Here is a 23,186-nt window from a genome sequence, read left to right on the forward strand (position 1 = left end):
GGGGGGGGGGGGGGGGGGGGGTGAGAGAGAGAGAGAGAAAAAAAAAAAAGAAATAATAAGAGTGAAGTGAGAAAAGAGACACACAGCTTGGAAGAGGTATATTAGGGTCAGAATGATCATATTTGGTAAGACCGTCAGCCTTGTAAAGGTTGAATTGTTCATCAATTGCACTGTGATTATACTTATTTAGACGTTTGTTTTGGACCACCTCCTCCCAGACACAGTGCCGGGTATAATGATTTGAAATCGCATACTCCGACCCAGTTTTCCACAAAAAGTGATCAATAATCCGCATTGGATCAGTTGTAAGGCGCAACTTGCTGTCAAGCCAAATAGAATACCTAAAGTATGTGGCAAAAGAGAAAGAAATAGGTCATAATTCATTTCAAACAAACAACTGAACAAGCAATCAGATAACAGTGAACATAGTGTGAGAATCACCTGGAAGAAGGGAAGAGGCGATGAGATAAAAATTTTGGCACCTTTCCAGTTTTCCGCATATCTCTGTATGGTAAGTTCTTGACAACCACTATTTTCCACAACCCAATATTTCCTTCTTCATCTGTAACATGTCCTTCTGCTGATAGCTTGGAAAGTGTTCCCTTGTCAACAAACATTACAAAACAGACATTCTTCTTGGAATATTCACTAATCTGAAAAACATAACAATTTGACATCAATGCAACCATTAACACGTAGAGCAGTATCTTAGGCAGTTTTTTATATGTTCCTCAATGATTACTCATGGACCATTCAAGAAGTTCAGTTTAGTACATCGTACATAAAAAGTTCACTGTGCCAATTAGATAGGATTGCCAAAAAGAAGAAGACTCATATTAGAAGACACTGGAAAAGGGGACTCTCAGAAAATTAGTGGATTCTTACCAGTTTACTGGTTGGCCTTCTTAAGAAATCTGAGCTACCAAAGATGCATGATGATACAACAACTCTACATGTACTCATATATCTTTTGTCCTTCTCATCCAAATCAAATCCAGTGCTTGGGAAACCTTCACCCCCCTTCACAAAGCCACAATGAATTGTTTTGTTGGTAGCATAAAATGATTTTTCTCTTTCATCAAGGGTCTGATGTCCTCCAAATCTATGTTCAAAAGCTCCATTCCAGGAGGTCTTGTCTTCTCTTTGGATGTAATCCAAAGAGAAGTAAGTGAAATTTATTGCATCCTCAGGGTTAATAAGATAATGAACTGAATCTCGCAATGCTACCTCACAAGGGAAAAACTCTGGAAAAATAAAAAAACGAAGTCAAATTTATGAGTTGCTGAATCATAAAAATAAAAAATAAACCATTGAATTTTTAATCTACAATTTCTTAATAGGATTAATCAACACAATTGTGATAAAACTGATGCCGTTGATAAGATCACTATATTTCCTATATGTCTATGTTTGATTATGTAGAGTAAACAGTAAAAGGGTGAAGGGTGGTCAAAGACATCTTGTCACAACAGATTGTGATTCTGTCTTGTTCTCCAAAACTCAGTTTTGAATGTCAGATGTGCATATGCCTTTCCTTTTCTTCTGGGGCTAATTATCCACTGGAAGCCATATTATACTAAAAAAATAACCAGTCAACCTTCAATACTCCAAAAGTTCATGATAGATACAACAAAACAAGTTTTCTTTTAAGTTGATGGTTTGAACCCAAGGCCATTTAAGGGAGAGGATGGTTTGAACCCAAGGCCATTTAACATAGAATCTTAGGTTGATGCCATTGAACTGCAAGGAGCACTAGCACTACCAGAAAATGGGGCACTAGTACTACCAGAACATTGTGTGTGTATAATCATTCAGAAATATTATTTGTATAAGGTTCTCAAGCAATGATTTCCAATTTTCCATGAACTCCAATACTATTTGTTAAAAGACGATCTATTCATTCAAACACCACTCCACAAACAGCATCATTAGCAGACAATCTGGAAATAGAATCAACCTTATATAACAATGTAATGAAAGACAGTAAAAGCTATCTTACTCTGCCTGCGGGGTTTCTTCCTCGGTTCTGAAGTATTAAATGCAGAAATTTCATCTTGTATTTCAAGCCAAGATGAATGACTGTCTTGCAACCCATCTGAGAGAATGATCAAAGACACACACCTCAATAATTCTATATTTGTGTCAGTTTTTATCAATTCATAGTCATTCTCAAAATATGATATATGTTACTGAGTTTATAAACAATCTAAAATTATGAACCCCAAAATGTCTACTCTTTTAAGACAGACACACAGCATTGTTCTGTATGTAGTTACACAGCATGGAGCATGTTTTGCCATCCAAATTACTATAATGCAGCATAGTACCAAGGCACCGAGCTATGCAACCCCAAGAAGTTAAAGGCTTGAGTTTACATATAATACCACATAATAGGCAAACTCAAGAGGTAAAAGGTTTGAGTAGACTGTAGACATATATGACAACATAATAGCCAACCCCAAGGGGTAAAAGACTTGAGTCTACATATATGACCACATAATATACAACCCCAAGAAGGCCAAGTGTATACTTAACTAAAAAGCTTTAGTTAGGCATACAACAATATGACCACTATAACAGCTATTGGGTGTTATTGATTAACAGATACAGGGACTTGTAAACAAACATCAAACAACTTGAAAAAAGGTAATACAGGATGTCTTATGGTCCAAAGTTTACTGTCCAAAATGACCAACAAGGCTCACTTCACAACAGGCTCTTGACAGTTATGGATTCTAACAGAGTATGCCATTTTCATTATAAAACTAAAATGCCACTCAAATTTGCAGAATGGGTAACTGCTACTGTTATGTGTACATGATAAGCTCATTTTTCCACATTAGACAATAAAAGGGATAAACAAATTCCCACTCACCATGAGAGTGCATCTTCAAACCAAAAACAATCAAATAGATTGAAAACAGCACAGCAAGCAGAAGCACCCAAAGCAACAAACTTCGCTTCGAAACCCGGCTGAGCCTTCGACTCCTACGAGAATCCAGAGATTTAGACACAACAACAGCTATGCCTCTTCTCTCTGGGAAGAGCTCGTTGTTGTGTTTATAAACACCCATCACAACATCCCTCCAAAATCACATTCAAGAACCGAACCACCTCATCTGCCTAATCCAAATAAAACCAAAATAACGACTTCACCAAGGCATAAAACGAAAATAATAATAATAATAATAATTGTGGGCAATCATTATCAACATTAATTTGCTCGAAATGGCAGGGAAACCTAAAAAGTAACCGGTATTATAGCATCAGATTGAAGACGGGCATCCCAGATCTACTTCTGGCCATCGTTTGAAACCTAAAAAGAATTATATTAAGACTGATCTAGAAAATAAAATGATGTCGATAAACACAAAATATTGTTTAAATAAATATACCTTCTTATAAGATTTTTGGTTTGGAAAAATAAACTGACGAGTAAATAAATCACACAAATTGCAAAACTTCCTTCAAAACTTCAAAATGACTGAGAGACATGGAGAATAAAAAGAAAAGGGCAAAGCAGAGTATCGAAAACTTGGGTTCTAGCTGTCGGCGTTTTTTTACAGAGGAGAAAGGCAGAAGATGCGAGAAGCAAGTGTGAACTGAAAATCTGAAGGGATTAGCTTGTGGATTTTTTATTTTTTATTTTTTATTTTGTATTAACATATGTTTAAGGTGTAATTTTGTGTATATAAAAACTGTGACTTATTTATTTACTTCTACCTTAATTATGTTTTCTTTATTTATTTAGGTATTTATATAGATTAGCGACATCAAAATCATGAATAATATTTATAATTACAAACTTCCTTTACTATAATAAAGCAAGACCTTTTAAAAAAAATTATTATTATTATTATGTTATATATATAATATTTTCTTGGGATGAATCTTTAAAAATTGTACTTCAACGATTAATGTAGTTTATAAAGAAATTCTTAATAATTTGTAATTTAAATTACTTTATAACACTATACCAATCACTAATTATTTCTTTTAGTAATTACACATTAAATTCAAATATTCGTAAACAATGTTTTATATATAGATCATTTATTCTTCTTATATTTGCAATATAGATTAAAAATAATTTATAAGGTTTCAAGTGCAACACTGTACGAGAGAGTGTACACAGTTGTTTATTGGGCCTTATTAGTTTGAGATAATTAACTATAAAATAATTTAAAATGATTTACATCATTGCACAAACTAAGTAGCTTTTTTTAAACAAATGTTAAAAACTGAGGCAGATGGGAAATGGATTGAAACCCAATAAACAGAGCTCTAATTTAAAAAAAAAAAAAAGAGATGGTGGTTCAATTTGGGCGGCCCATCAGGCGCTAGTGGACAAGGATTGCACCGGCCTGTTATCCTTCCACTGCAGAGAGGAGGAGGTTTTCGCTGCTCTGTGAAGCCAGCCTGACGCATTGCCCTCCACAATCTAAGGGTCGAGACGCCTCCACTTTAGCGGAGACTCCACGGCGCACTCACCACTTGGAACGGGCAGACCAGTAAGTAGCAACCAAGCCCAACCCTCACGAAAAGCCCAATTGTTCCACCATCTTAATGCTCCCACTCGGGTTACAGGCTAGCGTTACCAAGCCCAGCGAATGAACAACCCAGCTAGGAGCTTATTAAGAAAAAATACTTGTGGTATGAATTCGATGTGGGAAATTGGTTCACTGCTTACCCTCTATGCCGATGGTTCTCCGTTCTCGATCGATCTTCATCAGCACCGCAGAAACTGCCTGCCAAGAACAGGAGAAACCCCATATATATATATATATATATATATATATATATATATATATATATATATATCTTCTCTCAAACCCGCCTAGTTCTTCTTCAACCTCTGCAAATTAAAGCAATGATCAAGCAAAACTGGGAGCGGAAGCTAAACTGCTAAATAAGAGGAACACTGGTAGTGGTGGGGAAGTAATAATTAAATGCAGAGAATAAATTGAAGCGTTATTGAGCTGAGAGAGATTGGATACAGAATCAAGACAAAGGAAGGGCAGGGTGGGTGTGGTGAGTTTAATGAGGAAGATAGGGAATAATATAACTTTTTCAAGGGCTAATTTTATACGGAGTACTTTTTTCGTCTCTGATGTGTTTGATTTAATTAACATTGAGTGAAGTTATTTTTAATTAAAGTTTTTATAATATTAAGTGTAGTATCAGTGCCAAAGGCCTTGTGGTCAAGCGGCACCCGATGTACACTCCCATGTGGAAGGGAGTGGGTTCGAGCCTTAGTGGAGGAGATACTACATTGTAACCGAGTCAGTAGAACTCAAAATAAATAAAATAATTAATTTGATTAATTAATAATAAGTAGAACAAATAAGACATAGACTAAAAATGTCCAATCAAGAAAAATATAACATTAAAATTTGAAGTGAAGGAGTAAAAGTAAGAAGTACTTTTGAAAGTTTAAATAGTATTTTAAAATTTATAAGAGTAGCAAATAAAAGTGAAAAAGGAAAAAAAAAATATTAAAATAGAAAAAATGTCGTGATTCTTGCTTGTAGTTTTATTTATTTATTTATTTATTTATTTATTTATTTATTTATTTATTTGACAACGATTCTTGCTTGTAGTTCTCTTGCCTTGTATTTACCAATCATTAGCTTCAGGAAGCAACGGTAGCAGCAGAAGTTATCTCTGACTCTGTCTCTCATCACCATTTCTCTCTAAAATTTCAGGTTCAGTATTTTACTCAATTTTTTTTTTAATCTTCTGGTAATAATCTCATTTAAATTGAAACACTATTCACTTGCTTTAAGAAATTCGGACTTGTCATAATTTGTCTGTTGGATAGTCTCAGATCTGGTCTGGATAATTGCCGATTGAATCGATTTTATTTCTGTAATTGTTGAATTATTGGTGTAAACATTCTTCGTAGTTTGTATATTCGATGTGTATGTTATAAATCGATCGAGTTTTTATTTCTATTTTTTTGTTTATGCTATAAACTCTGAACTTTTCTGCCCTCTGGTAGTAATTACAGCAGAGTAGTGATGAACAACATCCAATATTTAATTTCTGTATGAAAATGTGCTAATTTTCCGTTTTTGTCATTAAATGTTCTGAAACGTGAGTTAAAGGTGATCAAAATGTACCCTGAAGGCTGAAGGACCTTGTAGGTTGGGTTTTGAGAAGAAAGCAAATGAAATTTTCAGTTTTTGTCAGCTAGAGATCACAGGGACTGGTTCCTTGCTGTGAAAAGTTTGGTAACTTCATTGAGGAATTGGGTTTTGTGAAGAACACAACAATTCTGAATTCATGTTCATGTATTTGAAATTTTTCTCAAAGTGCCCTTTTGTAAAATTTTACTGGGCTGTTTCCTACTATAACTGAAAATGTTGTTGATAACCCGTTTGAATGGGAATAAATGTTTGTGACACTAGAGTGCACTCGTGATAGAAAACAGAGCTTCACACGGAATCTTATATATAAATGACTTCTTTAGAGGCTTCCTTTTCTTCACTTTTCTTTTGCTTGACCGACTGGGTGTTAGGAAGAATTGAACTCGTGACTTAGATGCACACTTCCCCATTCTGCTTTTCATTCTACTGATTGACAACTTCATGTAACCTCAGGAATGTTAGGGGTATGATATTCTGCTGCACTCCACGGGGATTTATACAGAATGACAAGTTCTGACATAGTTACACGATAGTCTCTGATTTTATTGACTCTTTTCTGTCAAAATCACATTTGCAAGTCATTAGACAAGGATCTAAAAATATACTTTTTCACTCTTAAGTTCTTAGGTTTAAGAATGAAAAATTCAATATTGAATAATCTAGTAGAAGTATCTGAAGAGTCAGTTCAACTTTGCATCTAATGACTTGAATGATATTTTAAATTGAGATCTTCTTATAACAGAGAGGAAAGTATATAGGAAAAGTTTAATAATAACAAATGATGTTTCTATCCTTTGAAAGGTTTCTTCCTTATCTATCTCTGTATTATAGACAGTTTTTTCTTCAAATCTTATTGCTTGTGGGTAGGTCGACCGCAACATAGCATTCAGAGTTCCGCGTTCAGCTAGAAGAGCCAGAGAATGATCAAAAGGTTACTTATTTTCTGCAATATGACATTGTATAGCTTGCTTGTCCTAAATATTGTTTCTTCCTTCTCAATTCACTAAACTGTCCCTTCGACCTTGTCCTCCATTGTTGTACTAGGTATGGAGCATTTTGATACACAGGAGATACCATGTTGCAGTGTTTTGATGGAATAAAACATTTGGGCACTTCCCTACTACGTTGCTGTGATCTTGATAGACAACCACGGGGCCTTGATGATCCTGAAATCCTTGCACGAGAGACCGTGTGTATGCTTCTTGAATGTCATATAAGTATATCATATATATATATATGTGTGTGTGTAAGTTCTGCTTTGGTATTTGAATTCATGTCATGAAAGTATGGCAAATGAAACAAATTTTGGTGTCATACATATTTGTACTTTCACCTGGATGATTCTATGTGCTTGTATTTAGATTTTATCTCTAAAAACCTGTATTTTTCAGGTTTTTCTTTACTAATACTTACAATTGTTTTTTTTATTTATATGTCTGATTTAGAATATTAAACCTTTCTTTCATTTTTTTTAAAAACTATTATTTCACATTTCTTTGTGATGTAAATGTTTTTGAACAAGGAAATATGCTGTAGATGGCATTAACATAGTGTTCTTTTTTTTTTTTTTTTTTTTACAATATAACTTTTTTTGGTTCAACTATTGTGGCCAAAAGTTTTATTTAATGTATGATGAGTGATGGATTGGATCACTATTCAATGAAATTTTCCTCCTCTGCTGCAGTTAGTGTCAGTGAAATTGAGGCACTCTATGAGCTATTTAAAAAGATCAGCAGTGCTGTGATTGATGATGGCCTGATAAACAAGGTTTGTGTCTATTTGGCCAGTCTGTGTTTTAATTCTCAAGATATCATTATTCTGTATATATTTTTGAATCCAGATTTCTTATAGTTGAACTCCTACATATAATTATTTGTTTCTGTTCAGGCATTAATGCCTTGAGTCCTAAAATCTAGATGCTATTGAATTTTGAAATGGGTACTATATTGCAGGAAGAGTTTCAATTAGCGTTATTTAAAACAAACAAAAAGGAAAGCTTATTTGCTGATCGGGTATCTTCTTTACTACCTTAATTTGTTCTTGATAATTGTTGTCCAGAGTTCCTACCAGTTTTAAAAATATGTGCTGTTTCCTCGCACAAATTGCTTAATTGGTGCTATTATTTACTGTGCTCATCCAGTGAGCACATGTTTTTACAAGATTTCAATGGTCAAGCTGTTCCAATGAACAAGATTATTTTACTTAATGTTGACTATGGATTTTATTTATGTGATGAATCTTTATTCCTCTCAATACTTTTACAAGTATTGAAGACTGGACTTATACTTTCATGACCATGAAGTGCAGGTGTTTGATTTGTTCGATACAAGGCATAATGGAATCCTGGGTTTTGAGGAGTTTGCTCGTGCACTATCTGTTTTTCATCCAAATGCCCCTATTGATGATAAGATTGAATGTATGTTAGATTCTTTGTATTGATATGAAGTTTCATATTCAAAGTACCTGCTTGGCTGCATCTAATTATGATGAGTTAATTTTGCAGTTTCTTTTCAATTATATGATCTCAAGCAACAAGGTTACATTGAGAGACAAGAGGTAATTTATTACAGAGCATTTATTTATGTATTCTTTTCCTTCTTTTTTATTCTTGTTGTTGTTGGAGCTCTGACAGGTTATCTTGAACAATCTGTGCTTGTTTGGCCTAGCTTATTTTTTAGTTTATGTACCAAAAAATTAAAAATAGAAGGTTGGCCAAACACCAACAATAACAATAGCTATAACAGTAACAATAACAATACAAATAAATAAAGTGGTTTTGAGGCTAGATTAGAGGGAAAAGATTCTTTTTCAAGAAGTTTCAAACTGATGCTTTCAAGAAACCCTCTTTTTTGGAGAAGCAATTATCTGAGCCAAACAGACAATATTGACATAATTCGGAAGCATTATTTTTCTTCAATCAATGACTTGTGTAGTGTCCAATCACATATTTTAGTGCTTCCACGGCTAGGCTGTAACTTCCCAAAAAACATCTATTTTGATAAAGAGCTTTTTTTAAAAAGAACTTGTTGCAGAAGTTTTCAATATGATTGATCAAATACATATATGGTTTTAAGTTCTTGAAATAGATATGTTGTTTAGATATTTGACTATTACAACTCTTTTTAGTTTTTATATTAGAGATGGTAAAAATTACAACTAAGGCCCTGCGTTTATTAATTACGAGTCAAAATTATTCAAATATAGAATATTTGGGATTCAAAAAGTGTCATTAATGCACCATTAAATTACCCAAACTTGTTAGAAAAGAGCTTATTTTGAGTTTTTTTTTTTTTTTTTTTCCTGTTATATATTTCAAAATGGTATTACTATTATCAACAAGTACTATTTTGCCCAACTTTTAGCTTTTTGGAGTAGATAAACTCCAATAACTCAATAGGCTATGGGCCAAATAAGCACATATATGGGATTTGATGACAATATTTTTCTTCTTAAAATGATTTCTGGAACGTTTTAATCATGGTTCTAATGCAGGTGAAGCAAATGGTGGTTGCTACCCTAGCTGAATCTGGTATGAACCTTTCAGATGATGTTATTGAGAGTATCATTGACAAGGTACTTCATCATCCTGGACTCCCAATTTAAATATGACACCTAAAAGATAATAAAGAATAAAAAAATACAAATGTAACTGCACTTAAGAGGAGGAGGAGGGGAACGCAAAAGACTAAAGAGGCACTCCAATCCCATTCACCTATCTTTTGCATTTAGCACTTCTCATTTAGACAATAGGAATTAATTTCATGTCATTTTTTTTTTAATTATGTATTCTTTGGTAGCTAGGATTAAAACTGTCTTATCATGTTGATCTAAGAAACTGGTTATAGACAATTATGTATCCCTGTAGATTGAATAGTGTGTTTAACTTCTTCCTCTATTCCCCAGACATTTGAGGAAGCTGATACAAAACACGACGGGAAGATTGATAAGGAGGAATGGAGAAGTTTGGTCTTGCGACACCCTTCACTTTTGAAGAATATGACCCTGCAGTACCTCAAGTAGGTGTTAAATACACTGCATGATTTTATTTACTGAGTTCTTTAACCAAGATCATGCTCTTTTTTTTCTTTTCTTCGTTCTACTGTTCTAATCATAGAAAATTCATTAATTAGGGACATAACCACCACTTTCCCAAGCTTCGTCTTTCACTCAAGGGTTGAGGATTCGTGATAGAAGAATCATGCAGTTATATGAGGTTGTTTATGGAATAGGAGTTTCTTTGTTTCCCTCCCCAGCCATTTTGCTGTATCATTTCAGAGTCACATTAAAAGTGAGTATTTGATTTGTGTTTGGTGTCTGTTTTTCTATTTCAAGTTAAATGATTTGTTATTCTTTTGTTGTGACAAGTGATTATGTATATTTGAGCGAGTGATGTAATTCATATCTTGCCATCTTGAGACACCCACTGGTATACTTTGGAATTTGGATGTAATGATGTATAGTACAGAAATAGCAGTGAGGTTCTTATATTATATGGTTTTTTTTTTGAATTTGATTGTATTTCAATTAAATATGATGTAATGATGTATAGTACAGAAATAACAGGCCAATACCCAATCATTTAACCTTTAGTTAAGGATAGATACGTCCCTTCCCCTTAACCACATTCCGTCTAGACTTTTGTAAACAATGTTTGTTGTTATATTTTCACCTTAGAAAATACCATATACTCACGTGCAAAAACTTCTTTTATTCTTCTAAATATAGCCAAACATGTTCTAAGAGCATCTTTAGTAGTGGAGTTATTTCGCGGTATTTAAGGAGTGTTTGTAAGTGTGATTAGGAAAGAGAAAATGGGTAGAGATGAAAAAAAAATTAAACAAATATAATTTTAGAAAAAAATAAATAAATAAAAGGTCTGTCAGGCGCGCCTGGTGCATTCGCTAGGCGCTGCTGTGCGCCTTAACGCCACAGCACACGGATATCCTTTTGCTTTTGTTACTGTTCCAAGAACCTCATTTGCAGAGGAACCCCAAATTTCTCTCTCTCTCTCCACCATGTCACCCACTATAACCCATTAATAACTGCTGATGGTGATGCTCTAAAAGATTGTATTCAATTTATATATTGCTACAAAGTACATGTGGAAATGTATAACTAGAACTGCACATCAACACTGACACTACAAGGCATACCCACAACCACAACCCCTAAACCTTTCAATTGATTAAATGATTCCCCTTTCTTAAAACTTGGTTTGGCTCCCTCCCTTAGTCAAAAAAGGTTTTGAATGTGGTAGGGTACTATGAACGCCTATCCGTATTTCCCCCACCCATAAAATATTATCAAATGAATGCACGATTTTGAACAACAAGATATCAATTCACTTCATCCTTCACTCTCAAATCATAAATAAACAGATTCAATATTCAATAATAATCGGGTTTTGGACTTGGTCACAGCCAGCGATATTTATGTCTGCATTTCGCTTACAGAGGAGCTTTAGTTTTCATGGATGATCGTAAGTCTTCCACTCCTCAAATGAAAACACAATTCTGTTCGTCACTTTTGCTCTATATATATAATACGGAGTTAACAATTGTTGCAAGCAGACCAGGCCCAGGAACATGGAAATAACTTTTTTTGTATCCCTTCTTCTTCTTCTTCTCATTTCTCTTCTGAATGCTACTCCGTTCTCCTATGTAGTAGAAACAAATACATAACTCAAAATACAACTATATCATCTCCCAGTGGAAGATTCGAGTTGGGTTACTTTAAATCTGCTCAGTCTTCTAACTATTACGTTGGCATTTGGTACAAAAATATCTCCCCTATAACAATAGTGTGGGTAGCAAATAGAGTCGCCGCAATCCACTCCTCCAAATTGCGAATCCTAGACGGCGACCTGGTGCTGCTAGACGGGGCACAAAACTTGGTGTGGTCTACCAATGTCAGCGCCGCAGAGAAACTAAGCTCTGTGCTAGCAACTCTCCGCGACGACGGAAACTTGGTATTGAGTGGCGTGAATTCGAAAACCCCACTTTGGCAAAGCGTCGAACACCCAACAGACACATTTCTGCCGGGCTCCAAGTTCGGCTACAACAAGCGCACCAAAACCAAACAAGTCCTCACGTCCTGGAAAACTCCCGACGATCCATCGCCCGGCCTCTACTCTCTCGACAACGACGGCAACGCCGCGTTCCAATTGTGGAACGGCACAGACGAATACTGGAACAGCGGGCCCAAATTTGGATTCGGGAATTTACGCTCGTTGAAGCCGAGTCCCGCCTTCAATTTCACCATCGTCGACAACGAGAACGAGAGCTACTTCACTTACTCTATAATTGAATCGGTGATCTCAAGAGGGCTACTGGACGTAAACGGGCAACAGAAGTGTCAAACTTGGTTGGAGGCTACAAAGGAGTGGGCGGATATCATTCTTCTTCCGCCGCAACAATGCGACGTCTACGCGTATTGCGGCCCATTCAGCATCTGCAATCAAAATTCATCGCCGCTTTGCGCTTGTTTGTATGGCTTCTCAGAGAAACACCGGGGTTTGAATCAATTATTCCAAGGCTGTGTAAGGAAGACCAGATTGAGGTGTGATGAAATGGAGGAAAGGTTCAAAATGTATACAAATATGAGATTGCCAGGACATCCTCAGAACACTACTGCCGGGAGTGAAGCAGAATGCGAATCCATTTGTCAGAAAAATTGTTCTTGTACCGCTTATGCATATAGTAATAGCAGCGGTTATTGTTCCATTTGGGTAGGGGAACTTTTTAACCTCAAACAGCTTGGGAAAGACGACAGCAATGGAAACACGATTTACGTCAGACTTGCCCCTTCAGAATTCCCAAATATCCAAGGTAAGTATAATTAGGTCCCTAAACTAATCAATTTCATATAATTTGTCCAATTTACAGTTTTTAACATGTCACCTTAAATTTAATTTTTATAATAAAAAAACTTAAAATAATTATTTAATTATCGTATAAAATAATAATTATAACAAGTTTTTTTTTTTAAAATCATTATTTATTTTAATAAAAAATATTTTATTTTATAATAAATTTATTAAAATTTTATTTACAAATTTAATAAAAATTACTAAATAAACTTACATATAAGTTCCTTATATATTTTATTCTATATTACTTGTGAAATAAAGAGTAGGCTTAACTGACTCAAGACTAATAAATTTAGATAGTTGGATATATCGAACTAAATTTTTTTTTACCCTAATCTTAAAATTTTTCGGACTTATCAAGTGAGCTGATCGAACTAAGATTGACATCCCTACCCAGAAGGTGCACTCGTCGTGAAATATGCTTTTTGACCTGGTCGGCAAAGGATCATAAAAAAAAAACTAGTCTAGATACGTTATCCATAAATGACCGACTCAAATCCAAAGAGTCAAACTTAAAATTTATGGTTACCGAGCAATTGTTCGATCAACTTAAGTGAACTTGCCCTCATCATTTCATATCCCAACCAATGTGTTTTGTTTTGTTTTCATGCCAACAGATACAAACTCACAGCACTTGTCAGGGAAGCTCAAATCTATCATGCTGCCTAGTGTAGCAGTTGCTGCTGCAGCTCTAATTACATGCACTATTTTCTACATCTGTTTTAAAAGGATGAGAACAGCATTGAAAACAACAGGTACGTAGTTAATTGTAGAGAAATTTTCAGTGTTGACATTGATTAATTAAAACCATATTTTGAGTCTCTGACATATTAGGTTTTGGAATAATTTTCTGTGCACTTCAGAACATGCAGTGGAAGCAATGGATCAAGTGATAGATGAAGATACTGATGAGAAAGGCATTGGTGTTCAGTTCTTTACTCTCCAAAGAATATTGGAAGCTACAAACAACTTTTCCAATGAAAATAAGCTAGGAAAAGGTGATTTTGGTCCGGTTTATAAGGTTATCAATCAATTATTTCTTTATTAATTAGCTAGCTAAGCAATACATTTCAGGTTGCTTTTGCTTTTCTATAATATCTAATAATGAAAATGGCCTTGTAGGGTATGCTTCCGGAAGGGCAAGAAATTGCAGTAAAAAGATTATCAAGTCAATCAGGACAAGACATCAATGAATTTAAGAATGAAGTTATACTAATTGCAAAGCTTCAACATAGAAATCTGGTTAAACTTGTTGGCTACTGCTCACAACTGGGAGAAAAGATATTACTATATGAATATATGCCAAACAAGAGTTTAGACACCTTCATATTTGGTAAGCCTAGATCTTTAATTTGTTATTCCATTGATAAACTATATATAAATTAATAAGTTCGATCAATTGTTATTTTATTAACTAGTTGTTTTCACAATCTTTTTTAAACTAATTACTTTTTAAGATCAAACATGCCGACTGTTGTTGGACTGGAGCAAAAGGTTTGATATCATATTGGGAATTGCTCGAGGACTTTTATATCTCCACCAAGATTCAAGATTGAGAATCATCCATAGGGACATGAAAACAAGTAACGTTTTATTAGATGAGGAAATGACACCCAAGATTTCAGATTTCGGATTAGCAAGAATGGTAATTGGAATTGCATTTGAAGCAAATACCAAAAAAGTCGTTGGCACTTAGTAAGTATCATAATATCTTAATTTCAATAATTTTAACAATTCATAATTATTCGTTGTTTTTTTTAGTGATTTACTTATTGTGCTTTTGATTTTGTATAATTCATGCATGATCTTTGGATTGCGTTTTATGACAATAAAAAGTGGCTATATGTCTCCTGAATATGCACTTGGTGGACTCTTCTCAATTAAATCTGATGTATTTAGTTTTGGAGTAATCATACTTGAGATCATTAGTGGAAAGAAAAACAAGGCATTCTTTCAAAATGAAGAAATTTCAAACCTTTTAGGCTATGTAAGTTACGAAACCTCACAAACCTTAATAAGTTAGTGTTTTAATTTAACTATATATGTTTGGCTTGATTTACTCTTCTTCTTCTTGAGTAAATTATCTCAGGCATGGAAGCTATGGAATGAAGGGAACATAATGGATTTAGTAGATGACTCGCTACACAAATGTTGCAAGGAACACGAAGTGTTGAGGTGTATAAATGTGGGGTTGCTATGCATTGAAGAAGATCCAAAATGTCGTCCCACTATGCCTAATGTATTTTTAATGTTGATGGATGAAAGTATGACTTTACCTAGACCAAACAAACCTGCTTTTGTTACAAGAATACAAACCTGCAATGACTCTTCTAGTGTGCCACCAGATAAACCATGTTCCAACCAGCTCACCTTTTCATTAGAAGGTCGATAGAGATATATATGTAATGATGATGCACTATATTGTTCACTTTACACACTATATTGTTGCAATAGTTGCTTGAAAAATAATCTTAATATATCATCAACTTTATATTTATAACTAGTTTAGTATTTCATTACACACACACACCTCTAGCATTTTTGTGCCAACTTTTAAGAACCTTTTGTATGTGAAGAATTATTTTTATTGGCCTAAACACGAAAGTCCAACTTAACTTACTAACACTGTTGCAAAAATCAGCCGTCTAGGTGCCCCTAGGCCAAGGCGAATTGTTCCCTAGCGGCCGCCTAGCGCCTAATTCGGCCGCCTTCTCCAGAAATTGCAGAAAATTTATGGTCGCCTTCTCCGACGAGGGCGACCATAAATTATAGAAAATTTCATGTCATCGGAAAATTTCGCCTGAAAGTTAATTGAGTTAATTGAACTTTTTTCTGCTTTTAGTGACTTAATTGCTTTGTTTTACTGAACTCAGTAATGGCTTAATTGCTTGTTCCCAAATAATACAATGGCTTATTTGTAGTTTATCCCTATATTTAATGTCATTAATAACAAATAAGCCATATCCCATTATATTATTAAATTAAATGACTTAATTTCAAAGTAATATTTTTCATTAGATCTGCCATTATTCAACCAATCTGCCATCCGTTAATGCTTTTCAACATGTTGCTTCCCTCCTTTCCGGAAGGTTGAGAAGGATTGGAGTAGGGAGGTAAAATCCCTTCTGCTCCACCACACTCCATCTAGGTTTTTGTAAACAATGTTTATTTTTATGTTTTCACCTTAAGAAAATGCCATATACCCACGTGCAAAAACCTTTTTTTCTTCTAAATATAGCCAAACATGTTCTAAGATTGTCTTCAATTCATATATTGCTACAAACTACATGTGGAAATGTATAAGTAGAACTGCACATCAACACTGACACTAGAAGGCATACCCACAACCACAACCCCTAAACCTATAGAAAATAGTTCTGAAACCTCACCATTCAACAAACACACAAACACTTTTGATACAACACAGGAAAACGTTGGAGCTGCCATGGGGGAAGAATCTGAAAGCCTTTTGTGGTTTTGCATAAATTAGTAAAGCATGCAGCTTTCTTCCCGAGTTCCCGGTGGGATTCAAATCTGCGCCGCGTGGAATTAAAAGCAAACGACATGATGGTTCTTAATCCAGAGTTTCCTTCCATCCCTCGAGAACAAACTCCACATACAAATCCTTGAGGGCTATCACAACGGTAGTTACCAATGGCCCTATTATTGCTCCCTACATGAGAATATATTATGGATGTCATCAACACAACAACAATGATTTAGCATTTAGTTGAACATTCAAGCCAACTGCACAAGATATCTAGCAAACGAGAGTCCGGGACGGCAAGAAATTTATATCCATCCTAATAGACCAAATATGTTGGGTGTCGGCCGAGTTGGCTGAGTTCAGCCCTTGCTTGATTCGAGACGTGGGGTTGTGGCTTACCATGGAGTGATATAGTTAAATGGTTAATATTCACCTACTTATCACCGATTGGTTTTAAGTAGGATATGGCGACCAAATAGCCAAGAAACACTGCGGTTAAGCTTGACTTCCAACAATCACGGGATGGGTGATCCCCTAGGAAGTAAGCATAGTGCAGTGCTGAGATCCAATAATCTAAGAAAAATCTACTTTCAGGCTTATACCGGAAGCTTGTGTTCATGTGAAAAGGTCAAAAATAAACTCGAGTGGGCAAAGCTCACTATACACCAAGTGCAACCTTTGCACATTTTAATGTAATGCTACACAACATCTTAATTCTCTTCCTTTTCTGGTGAGACAACACAGAGAAGTCTAAGATTGAATTATTGAAACATAGAATGCAGAGTGATAACAGAAGTATGCATTTCAAATTCTGTATAATGCTGAATGTATAGAAACTATCATTTCAGAGAGTAATTCGGTCAACAGTTAAAAAGAACATTTTCGGGACTGAATAATGAAATCATGGAACTTTTTCCAAAATTAGGGGGAAAAGAAGAAAAGTATTAAGGAAATTGGGAAACTAAAGCACATCAAATCCAAGTTATCATGGTAGTGTTACCTCCACAGCTGATGGGAGCAATGCCATTCCACCAATAATGCTGAGACCAGTGAGATATGCACTATAGCCAGGAATATCTAGTTGAATTTCATTTGCACCATATTCCATAAGCACAAGATGAATAACGGATAAGCTGATGGCGAAAATGTAATTTCCTTCCAAAAGAAACTGCAGTGCTGCTGGAATTGTTGAAAGCCAAGAAGGAAATATCGGAAACAGGGGACTGATAAACGCAAGCACAGTGGACACATACAAGAAGTGTATCGAAAACAACTTAAAAAGTAGCCAAGTCAGACACCCTTGAAAAAAAGCAATCTCGGCAGTAGCCAAAAGAACGCCAGAAATAGCTTTGTCAAGAACCTCAACACAGCGACCCCGGGCAGAATGCGAAATGGGAAGCATACACATTACTTGTTCTGTTACCCCGCCAGACTCTGATGTAATAAGATAATAAAGAACCCATAGGAAAACCATAGACTGAGACACAAAATTGAACACACCCGCAGCACCAGAAATTATGGAATCTGCAACCACGAACATAATCTTTGCACTGCCGCCCAGAACAGACGCACCGCTAAACACTACACGCTGCATCACATCTGCTCCTTGTAGGGCAAGCCCTTTTGCCTTAACTACCATGTCCTCCCTGGAAAGTCGCAGTTCCCTGAAAATTCCATCCATTTCTGCGTAAATTTTCCCCCATTCTCGGTTCCTAATCCACCCCTTAAGGTTCAAGATCTTCTCATAATATGGAGAGGGCGATACCAGACCTGTGGAGCGCTCGGAAGAGTTATCCGACTGGACCCTCAAGAAATGCTTAATTCCTGAAACAAACTCGGTCATATTGTACTGCATTGCATAGCTATCTATCTGATCAAACACAGTCTCGTATACCTGAGTAGTATACTTATCAACCATTGCAGGCACATCATTTTCATCAATCCATTTCTTAACACCAATTCTCTCCGCATAATTACTCTCCACTAGGTGTGATTGCACCCGGAACACTGCATCTTTCCCTTCCACCCCAATCTTATACGAAAAGAATATCACACCGGCCAGAGAACCAACGCTCATTCCAACAATCAATCCAATGGCCACAATGATTTTCAACTTCTTCAATACTGCCCTAGTGAAGAAAGAAGTAATAGGAAAGCGGCGAAAGCTCTGACTCCTAAAAGAAGTAACTGTACTCATAGTAGACTCTACACCAGATGCTGAAAACATAAACCCCAATGCAAGAAGTCCCACAGAGGCAATGCCCCCAAGATGCTCATAAGTCATCACAAAAGCCCAAAAAGACACAAGCCATCTCAGCACTATGAAGAACCCAGTTCTATGATGCCTAAAGCCAGAAACTTTTCTCCTCCTTAGCACAACCCTGACCACCATCTCCTTAATCTCAACAAGGGTACCAACAAAGATCTTGAAAATAGCAACAGGGATAGCCAGAAAGGTCTCAGTGAGCCCCAATTTCAGAGGCTCAGACCAAAACCCTACAAGGGTCTGCTGGATTCCCCTCAAAGGGATTGAACACAGCACAGCCCAGAGAATTGGCCTCAAGTATTCTTCAAGTATTTTACAAACACCATACAAAATGAAGATTGTGAGGGCAAGCCCAGCGTGTGCCATGGCTATGTAAATGGCAAGGCGTACCTGTGAGTCCCCAGACAAAGACTCCTGGGGAGCTAAAGGGCTTTCTTGGCCAGTTTTCGCTGGTGGCTTCGGTGGCAGTGGGTTCTGAGGCAATGGATCGTCGGGTTTTCTCATGGATGCAGATCTAAACATTTCATCCCATGCTGGGAAAGAATTGGGTTTTGATTCAGAGTCCTTTGTATCCGAATATGGTACTAGCTCCATTGACTCCCCCTCTCTCTCCTTGTTTCCCCCTTTTCCCGGGGGAAGGAGAAAGAGGAAGCAGAAGAAAAAGATCCTCTTTTTATCCTTCTCTCTCAAAACCCCACAAGGCGCTTTAATGTCAGTGTGACAACAAAGGGCTTTGCTGGGGTTTTTCCACTGGGGTTTAGATGATTGGGCGATGAAAAGAATGGAAATCAGAATTCACAGAAATGGGGTTTGGATTCTGGCAGTGGAATGCCCAGGCATCAAATTTAGGTGTTCTTGAATCTTGGGTAATCATTAATAGATCTGTACAATAATATAGAAGAAGACTAGGTTTCATCATTGGGAACCTTTCCATGTGTGGACATGGATTTATTATTTTTTTTTTTTATTTTTTTATTTTTAGTTCTGTGACTATGTTACAATGCAATATTTGCAATTCTAACAGTGTCAAACTTGCAACACATAATTAAAAAATGCCAACAAGGCTTTACAAATTGCAATTACCAAAACTTCATAGGTGCAAATAGCCTTTTTTTTTTTTTTTGAGCCAAAAAGCAATACTTTCATTAATTCAAATCGTGATACAGATCGTTGACAATAAAAGAAGGAGGGTCAAACGTCCACTCCTGACGTACAGCCATCTGATGGGCAACCATGTTCGCAGTACGTTTAACATGAGAGATAGTTACATTCGACAAAGAATCTAACATATCTTTAATATCCAAAATTAAGAGACTAAAAGAAGAAACTCCTTCACCCTCGCTAAGCTGTTGGGTGACCAGCAGAGCATCAGTTTCAATATGAACTTTTGTGATGCCTTTCACTTTCAACCAGCTTAGCGCTTCCCTAACTGTCATTCCTTCTGCCTCACTAGGAGTAAAAACTCCCTTCCCCGGTACACTGATTGCAACAATGAACTTTCCTTGTTCATCTCGAAGAACCCATCCAAGTCCCATGACACCGCGACGTTCATCAACTGCCGCATCAGTGTTCAATTTCATCCACCCTAGACATGGTTTTCCCATTTCTCTATTCGCTGGTTTGTTTGGTTTCTCCTGTTTCTATCTCCTTCAACTATGCTCCTCCAGTCAGCTAAGAAGAACTTTCCTTCGTCAGCCACTTGCTTGCTAGAAGGTGTACGTTGGTTCCATACCTTGTTGTTTCTTGCATTCCATATTTTCCAACAAATAGTGATCATATGATTGGCTTGTTCTTTTTTAAGATTGCTGATATGGTATTCTGCCCACTCTGAGAAAGAATTAACACTATTTGTTCGCACTGGCATATTTGACAAATTCCAACATTCCTTTGCAAACTGACATTGAACAAATAGATGTAAAATGGACTCCTCTTCCCTTTGGCACATTTGACAAGTGGTGGAACAACTCACACATTTTGTTCGTAAGAGATCAGTAGTTGGAAGACATGCAACTACTGCTTGCCAAAAAAAAACTTTAATCTTCCTCGGAATGTTAAGCTTCCACATTGTGGCCCATTTTTTCTTTTCAGCTTGGTCAAACCTTCTTGTAATTGCACCATAGCAGCTTTTGACAGTGAACAAGCCTTTTTTATCTTCCTTCCATATTAGTTTATCCTCCCTTTGCATCACTGGCAGAGAATACTCAAAATATGGCTAGCATCTCTATTAGTAAAGATTTCTCTCACAATATCTTCATCCCATTCATTTTTACCGAGTTTCATTAGGGCTGAAACTGGAGCTTCTTCAAGGTATGGGAAAGGTGGAGTTTGAATCTCAACATCTACCTGGTTGGGAAGCCATTTATCTCCCCATATACGAATAGCTTTTCCATTTCCCACTCTCCATCGGCTATGCTTCCGAATGATGTCTTGCGTCTCTATCAGACTGCTCCAAATGAAAGAAGGACTTCCCTTCTTTTTTGCCTCCAAGAATGAGCTACATGGATAGTACTTTGACTTGTAGACTTTAGCAACAAGGGAGTTGGGTTTTTCCATTAACCTCCAAGCTTGTTTAGAAAGCATTGCCAGGTTGAACTCTCTTAGTTTCCTAAACCCGAGACCCCCCCAATTCTTTGGGACAGTAAGTTTATTCCATTCCTTCCAATTTATCCCTCTTTTTCCTTCTGTTTCCCCTCGCCACCAGAATGAATTCATAGCTCTCTCGATTTCCTTGATCATCTCCTTTGGAAGAAGAAAAGTACTCATAGCATAAAGAGGTAGAGCTTGTATAACATTCTTTAAGAGGATTTCCCTTCCAGCCTTGGACAAAAACCTGTGATTCCAGCTTTTCATTCTGTCTATTATCCTTCCCTTAATGAACCCCATAATACTTCTCTTGTTTCTCCCTATAAGTGACGGCAAACCCAAGTAATTCCCATCCACACCCTCTTTCCTTACGTCAACAATGTGCTTGATTTGTTCTCTCATTTCAGTTTTCACATTCGGACTAAAGGATACTGTTGATTTTTCATAATTGATAATCTGACCAGAAGCTTCTCCATACTTCTTTAACACTTCTTTGAGTGCTTTGCTTTCCACTTGATTGGCTTTTATGAATATGAAGCTATCATCAGCGAAAAACAAGTGAGAAATCTTTGGTGCCCCCGGAGCTATTCCAATGCCATGAATATCTCCTTTAGCTTCCACTCTTCGAATCATAGCACTAAGCCCTTCCGTGATTAGAATAAAAAGATAGGGTGAGAGTGGGTCCCCTTGTCTCAGTCCTCTCTGGGGAACAATAGGACCAATTTCCACCCCCTCCTGAAGAATGCTATAGGATACTGTAGATACACATTCTGTAATCAGATTCACCCATCTCAAATCAAATCCCATTTTTATCATAACTGCCCGGAGAAGAGCCCATTCTGCCCTGTCGTACACCTTACTAACATCCAATTTGATTGCTGCAAAGCCCTCCTTACCTTGAGTTTTTCTCTTCATGAAATGTTGTGTTTCAAATGCAAGCATGACATTGTCTGTTATTAGTCTGCCTGGGACAAACGCGGACTGATTTTCAGAGATTAAGTTACAGAGCAAAGGTTTCATTCTATTAGCAAGAACCTTTGAGATTATCTTGTAGAGGACTCATATTCTAATTTTATTGAGATTAGCAAGAACTAATAGCCTTATTATATTCTAATTTTATTAAAAATAATTATTATTTAAATTGATATGAATATATTATATTAATATGATATAAACTAAAAAAATAATGTAAAATATAATAGTACATGAAATATTGCTCTATTAATAATTATCTAAGCACTTTGTGTAGTAGCATAATATCACACATTTTGTGTTTACATAAACAATAAGGTGTGAGTATACTATTCATGAAGACGTATGATTAGGTTTTGGAATATTAAGTTACTGTTTTAATTTTATCATTTATATATTTTATAAAGCTTTTGATGTATACAAGGATGCGTACATTCCATATTACCTAATTACTCATTGCTAGAATCAAAATTAAGTTTTTTTTTTGAGTGCTACTGACTCTGTTACAATGTAGTATCTGTTCATTAATTTCTCAACCTACTGAAGCACAAAGAGTCAACAGTTGCCTCCACTGAGGCTCGAACCCACTCCCATCATCTATAATAAAAGGTCAAATGAGTTGAGCATAATTATTGTATTTGAATGATCACAAATTCAATTTTTATCAACATCTTCTCAATTTAATTCTTTTGTGCAGGATTTTTGTAGTGTGCTTTATCGTGGTAATTTTGATCTCTGATATCTTCTCCCAAACTTCACTCTTGTGACCAATTGAGCTACTTAGGCAGGTATTTACTCAATTTTCTAACCCTACTTATTGGTATGTTGTGATTCATTAAAAAAAAAAAAAAAAAAAAAAAA

General features: G+C 36.0%; 4 protein-coding genes across 5 annotated transcripts in view; 2 read left to right on the forward strand and 2 right to left on the reverse strand.

Annotated features, from left to right (window-relative positions):
* Positions 1-3,630, reverse strand: part of LOC116023230 — a 5,163-nt gene extending 1,533 nt beyond the window's left edge. The window contains exons 1-7 of one of the 2 annotated variants that reach the window (XM_031264218.1): positions 3,396-3,630; positions 3,254-3,316; positions 2,876-3,123; positions 2,000-2,095; positions 886-1,244; positions 442-653; positions 85-341 (exon numbers count right to left, since the gene is read on the reverse strand). In XM_031264218.1, the coding sequence (XP_031120078.1) occupies positions 85-341; positions 442-653; positions 886-1,244; positions 2,000-2,095; positions 2,876-3,074 (1,123 nt within the window). In that variant the 5' untranslated portion in view covers positions 3,075-3,123; positions 3,254-3,316; positions 3,396-3,630. Of the gene's footprint in view, positions 1-84; positions 342-441; positions 654-885; positions 1,245-1,999; positions 2,096-2,875; positions 3,124-3,241; positions 3,317-3,395 lie in introns of both variants that reach the window. The other variant, XM_031264217.1, reaches the window with a different exon arrangement.
* A 1,945-nt stretch (positions 3,631-5,575) lies between these two features.
* Positions 5,576-10,688, forward strand: LOC116022641 (calcineurin B-like protein 3). The gene is made up of 10 exons (XM_031263421.1): positions 5,576-5,705; positions 7,017-7,080; positions 7,194-7,342; positions 7,834-7,916; positions 8,102-8,161; positions 8,457-8,565; positions 8,653-8,705; positions 9,642-9,722; positions 10,053-10,165; positions 10,280-10,688. Exons 3-10 carry the CDS (start codon positions 7,225-7,227, stop codon positions 10,335-10,337), a joined length of 675 nt encoding a protein of 224 aa, XP_031119281.1. The 5' UTR covers positions 5,576-5,705; positions 7,017-7,080; positions 7,194-7,224; the 3' UTR covers positions 10,338-10,688.
* A 1,018-nt stretch (positions 10,689-11,706) lies between these two features.
* Positions 11,707-15,511, forward strand: LOC116021990 (G-type lectin S-receptor-like serine/threonine-protein kinase At4g03230). Its single transcript, XM_031262528.1, has 7 exons — positions 11,707-12,976; positions 13,635-13,772; positions 13,881-14,038; positions 14,140-14,350; positions 14,475-14,712; positions 14,854-15,004; positions 15,107-15,511. Exons 1-7 carry the CDS (start codon positions 12,718-12,720, stop codon positions 15,407-15,409), a joined length of 1,458 nt encoding a protein of 485 aa, XP_031118388.1. The 5' UTR covers positions 11,707-12,717; the 3' UTR covers positions 15,410-15,511.
* A 706-nt stretch (positions 15,512-16,217) lies between these two features.
* On the reverse strand, positions 16,218-19,629 carry LOC116022329. Its single transcript, XM_031262982.1, has 2 exons — positions 17,505-19,629; positions 16,218-16,690 (listed from the first exon to the last, which is right to left on the reverse strand). Exons 1-2 carry the CDS (start codon positions 19,362-19,364, stop codon positions 16,592-16,594), a joined length of 1,959 nt encoding a protein of 652 aa, XP_031118842.1. The 5' UTR covers positions 19,365-19,629; the 3' UTR covers positions 16,218-16,591.
* Positions 19,630-23,186: the final 3,557 nt, after the last annotated feature.

The sequence above is a fragment of the Ipomoea triloba genome, chromosome 6 (assembly GCF_003576645.1).
Source record: "Ipomoea triloba cultivar NCNSP0323 chromosome 6, ASM357664v1".
Classification (NCBI taxonomy): domain Eukaryota; kingdom Viridiplantae; phylum Streptophyta; class Magnoliopsida; order Solanales; family Convolvulaceae; genus Ipomoea; species Ipomoea triloba.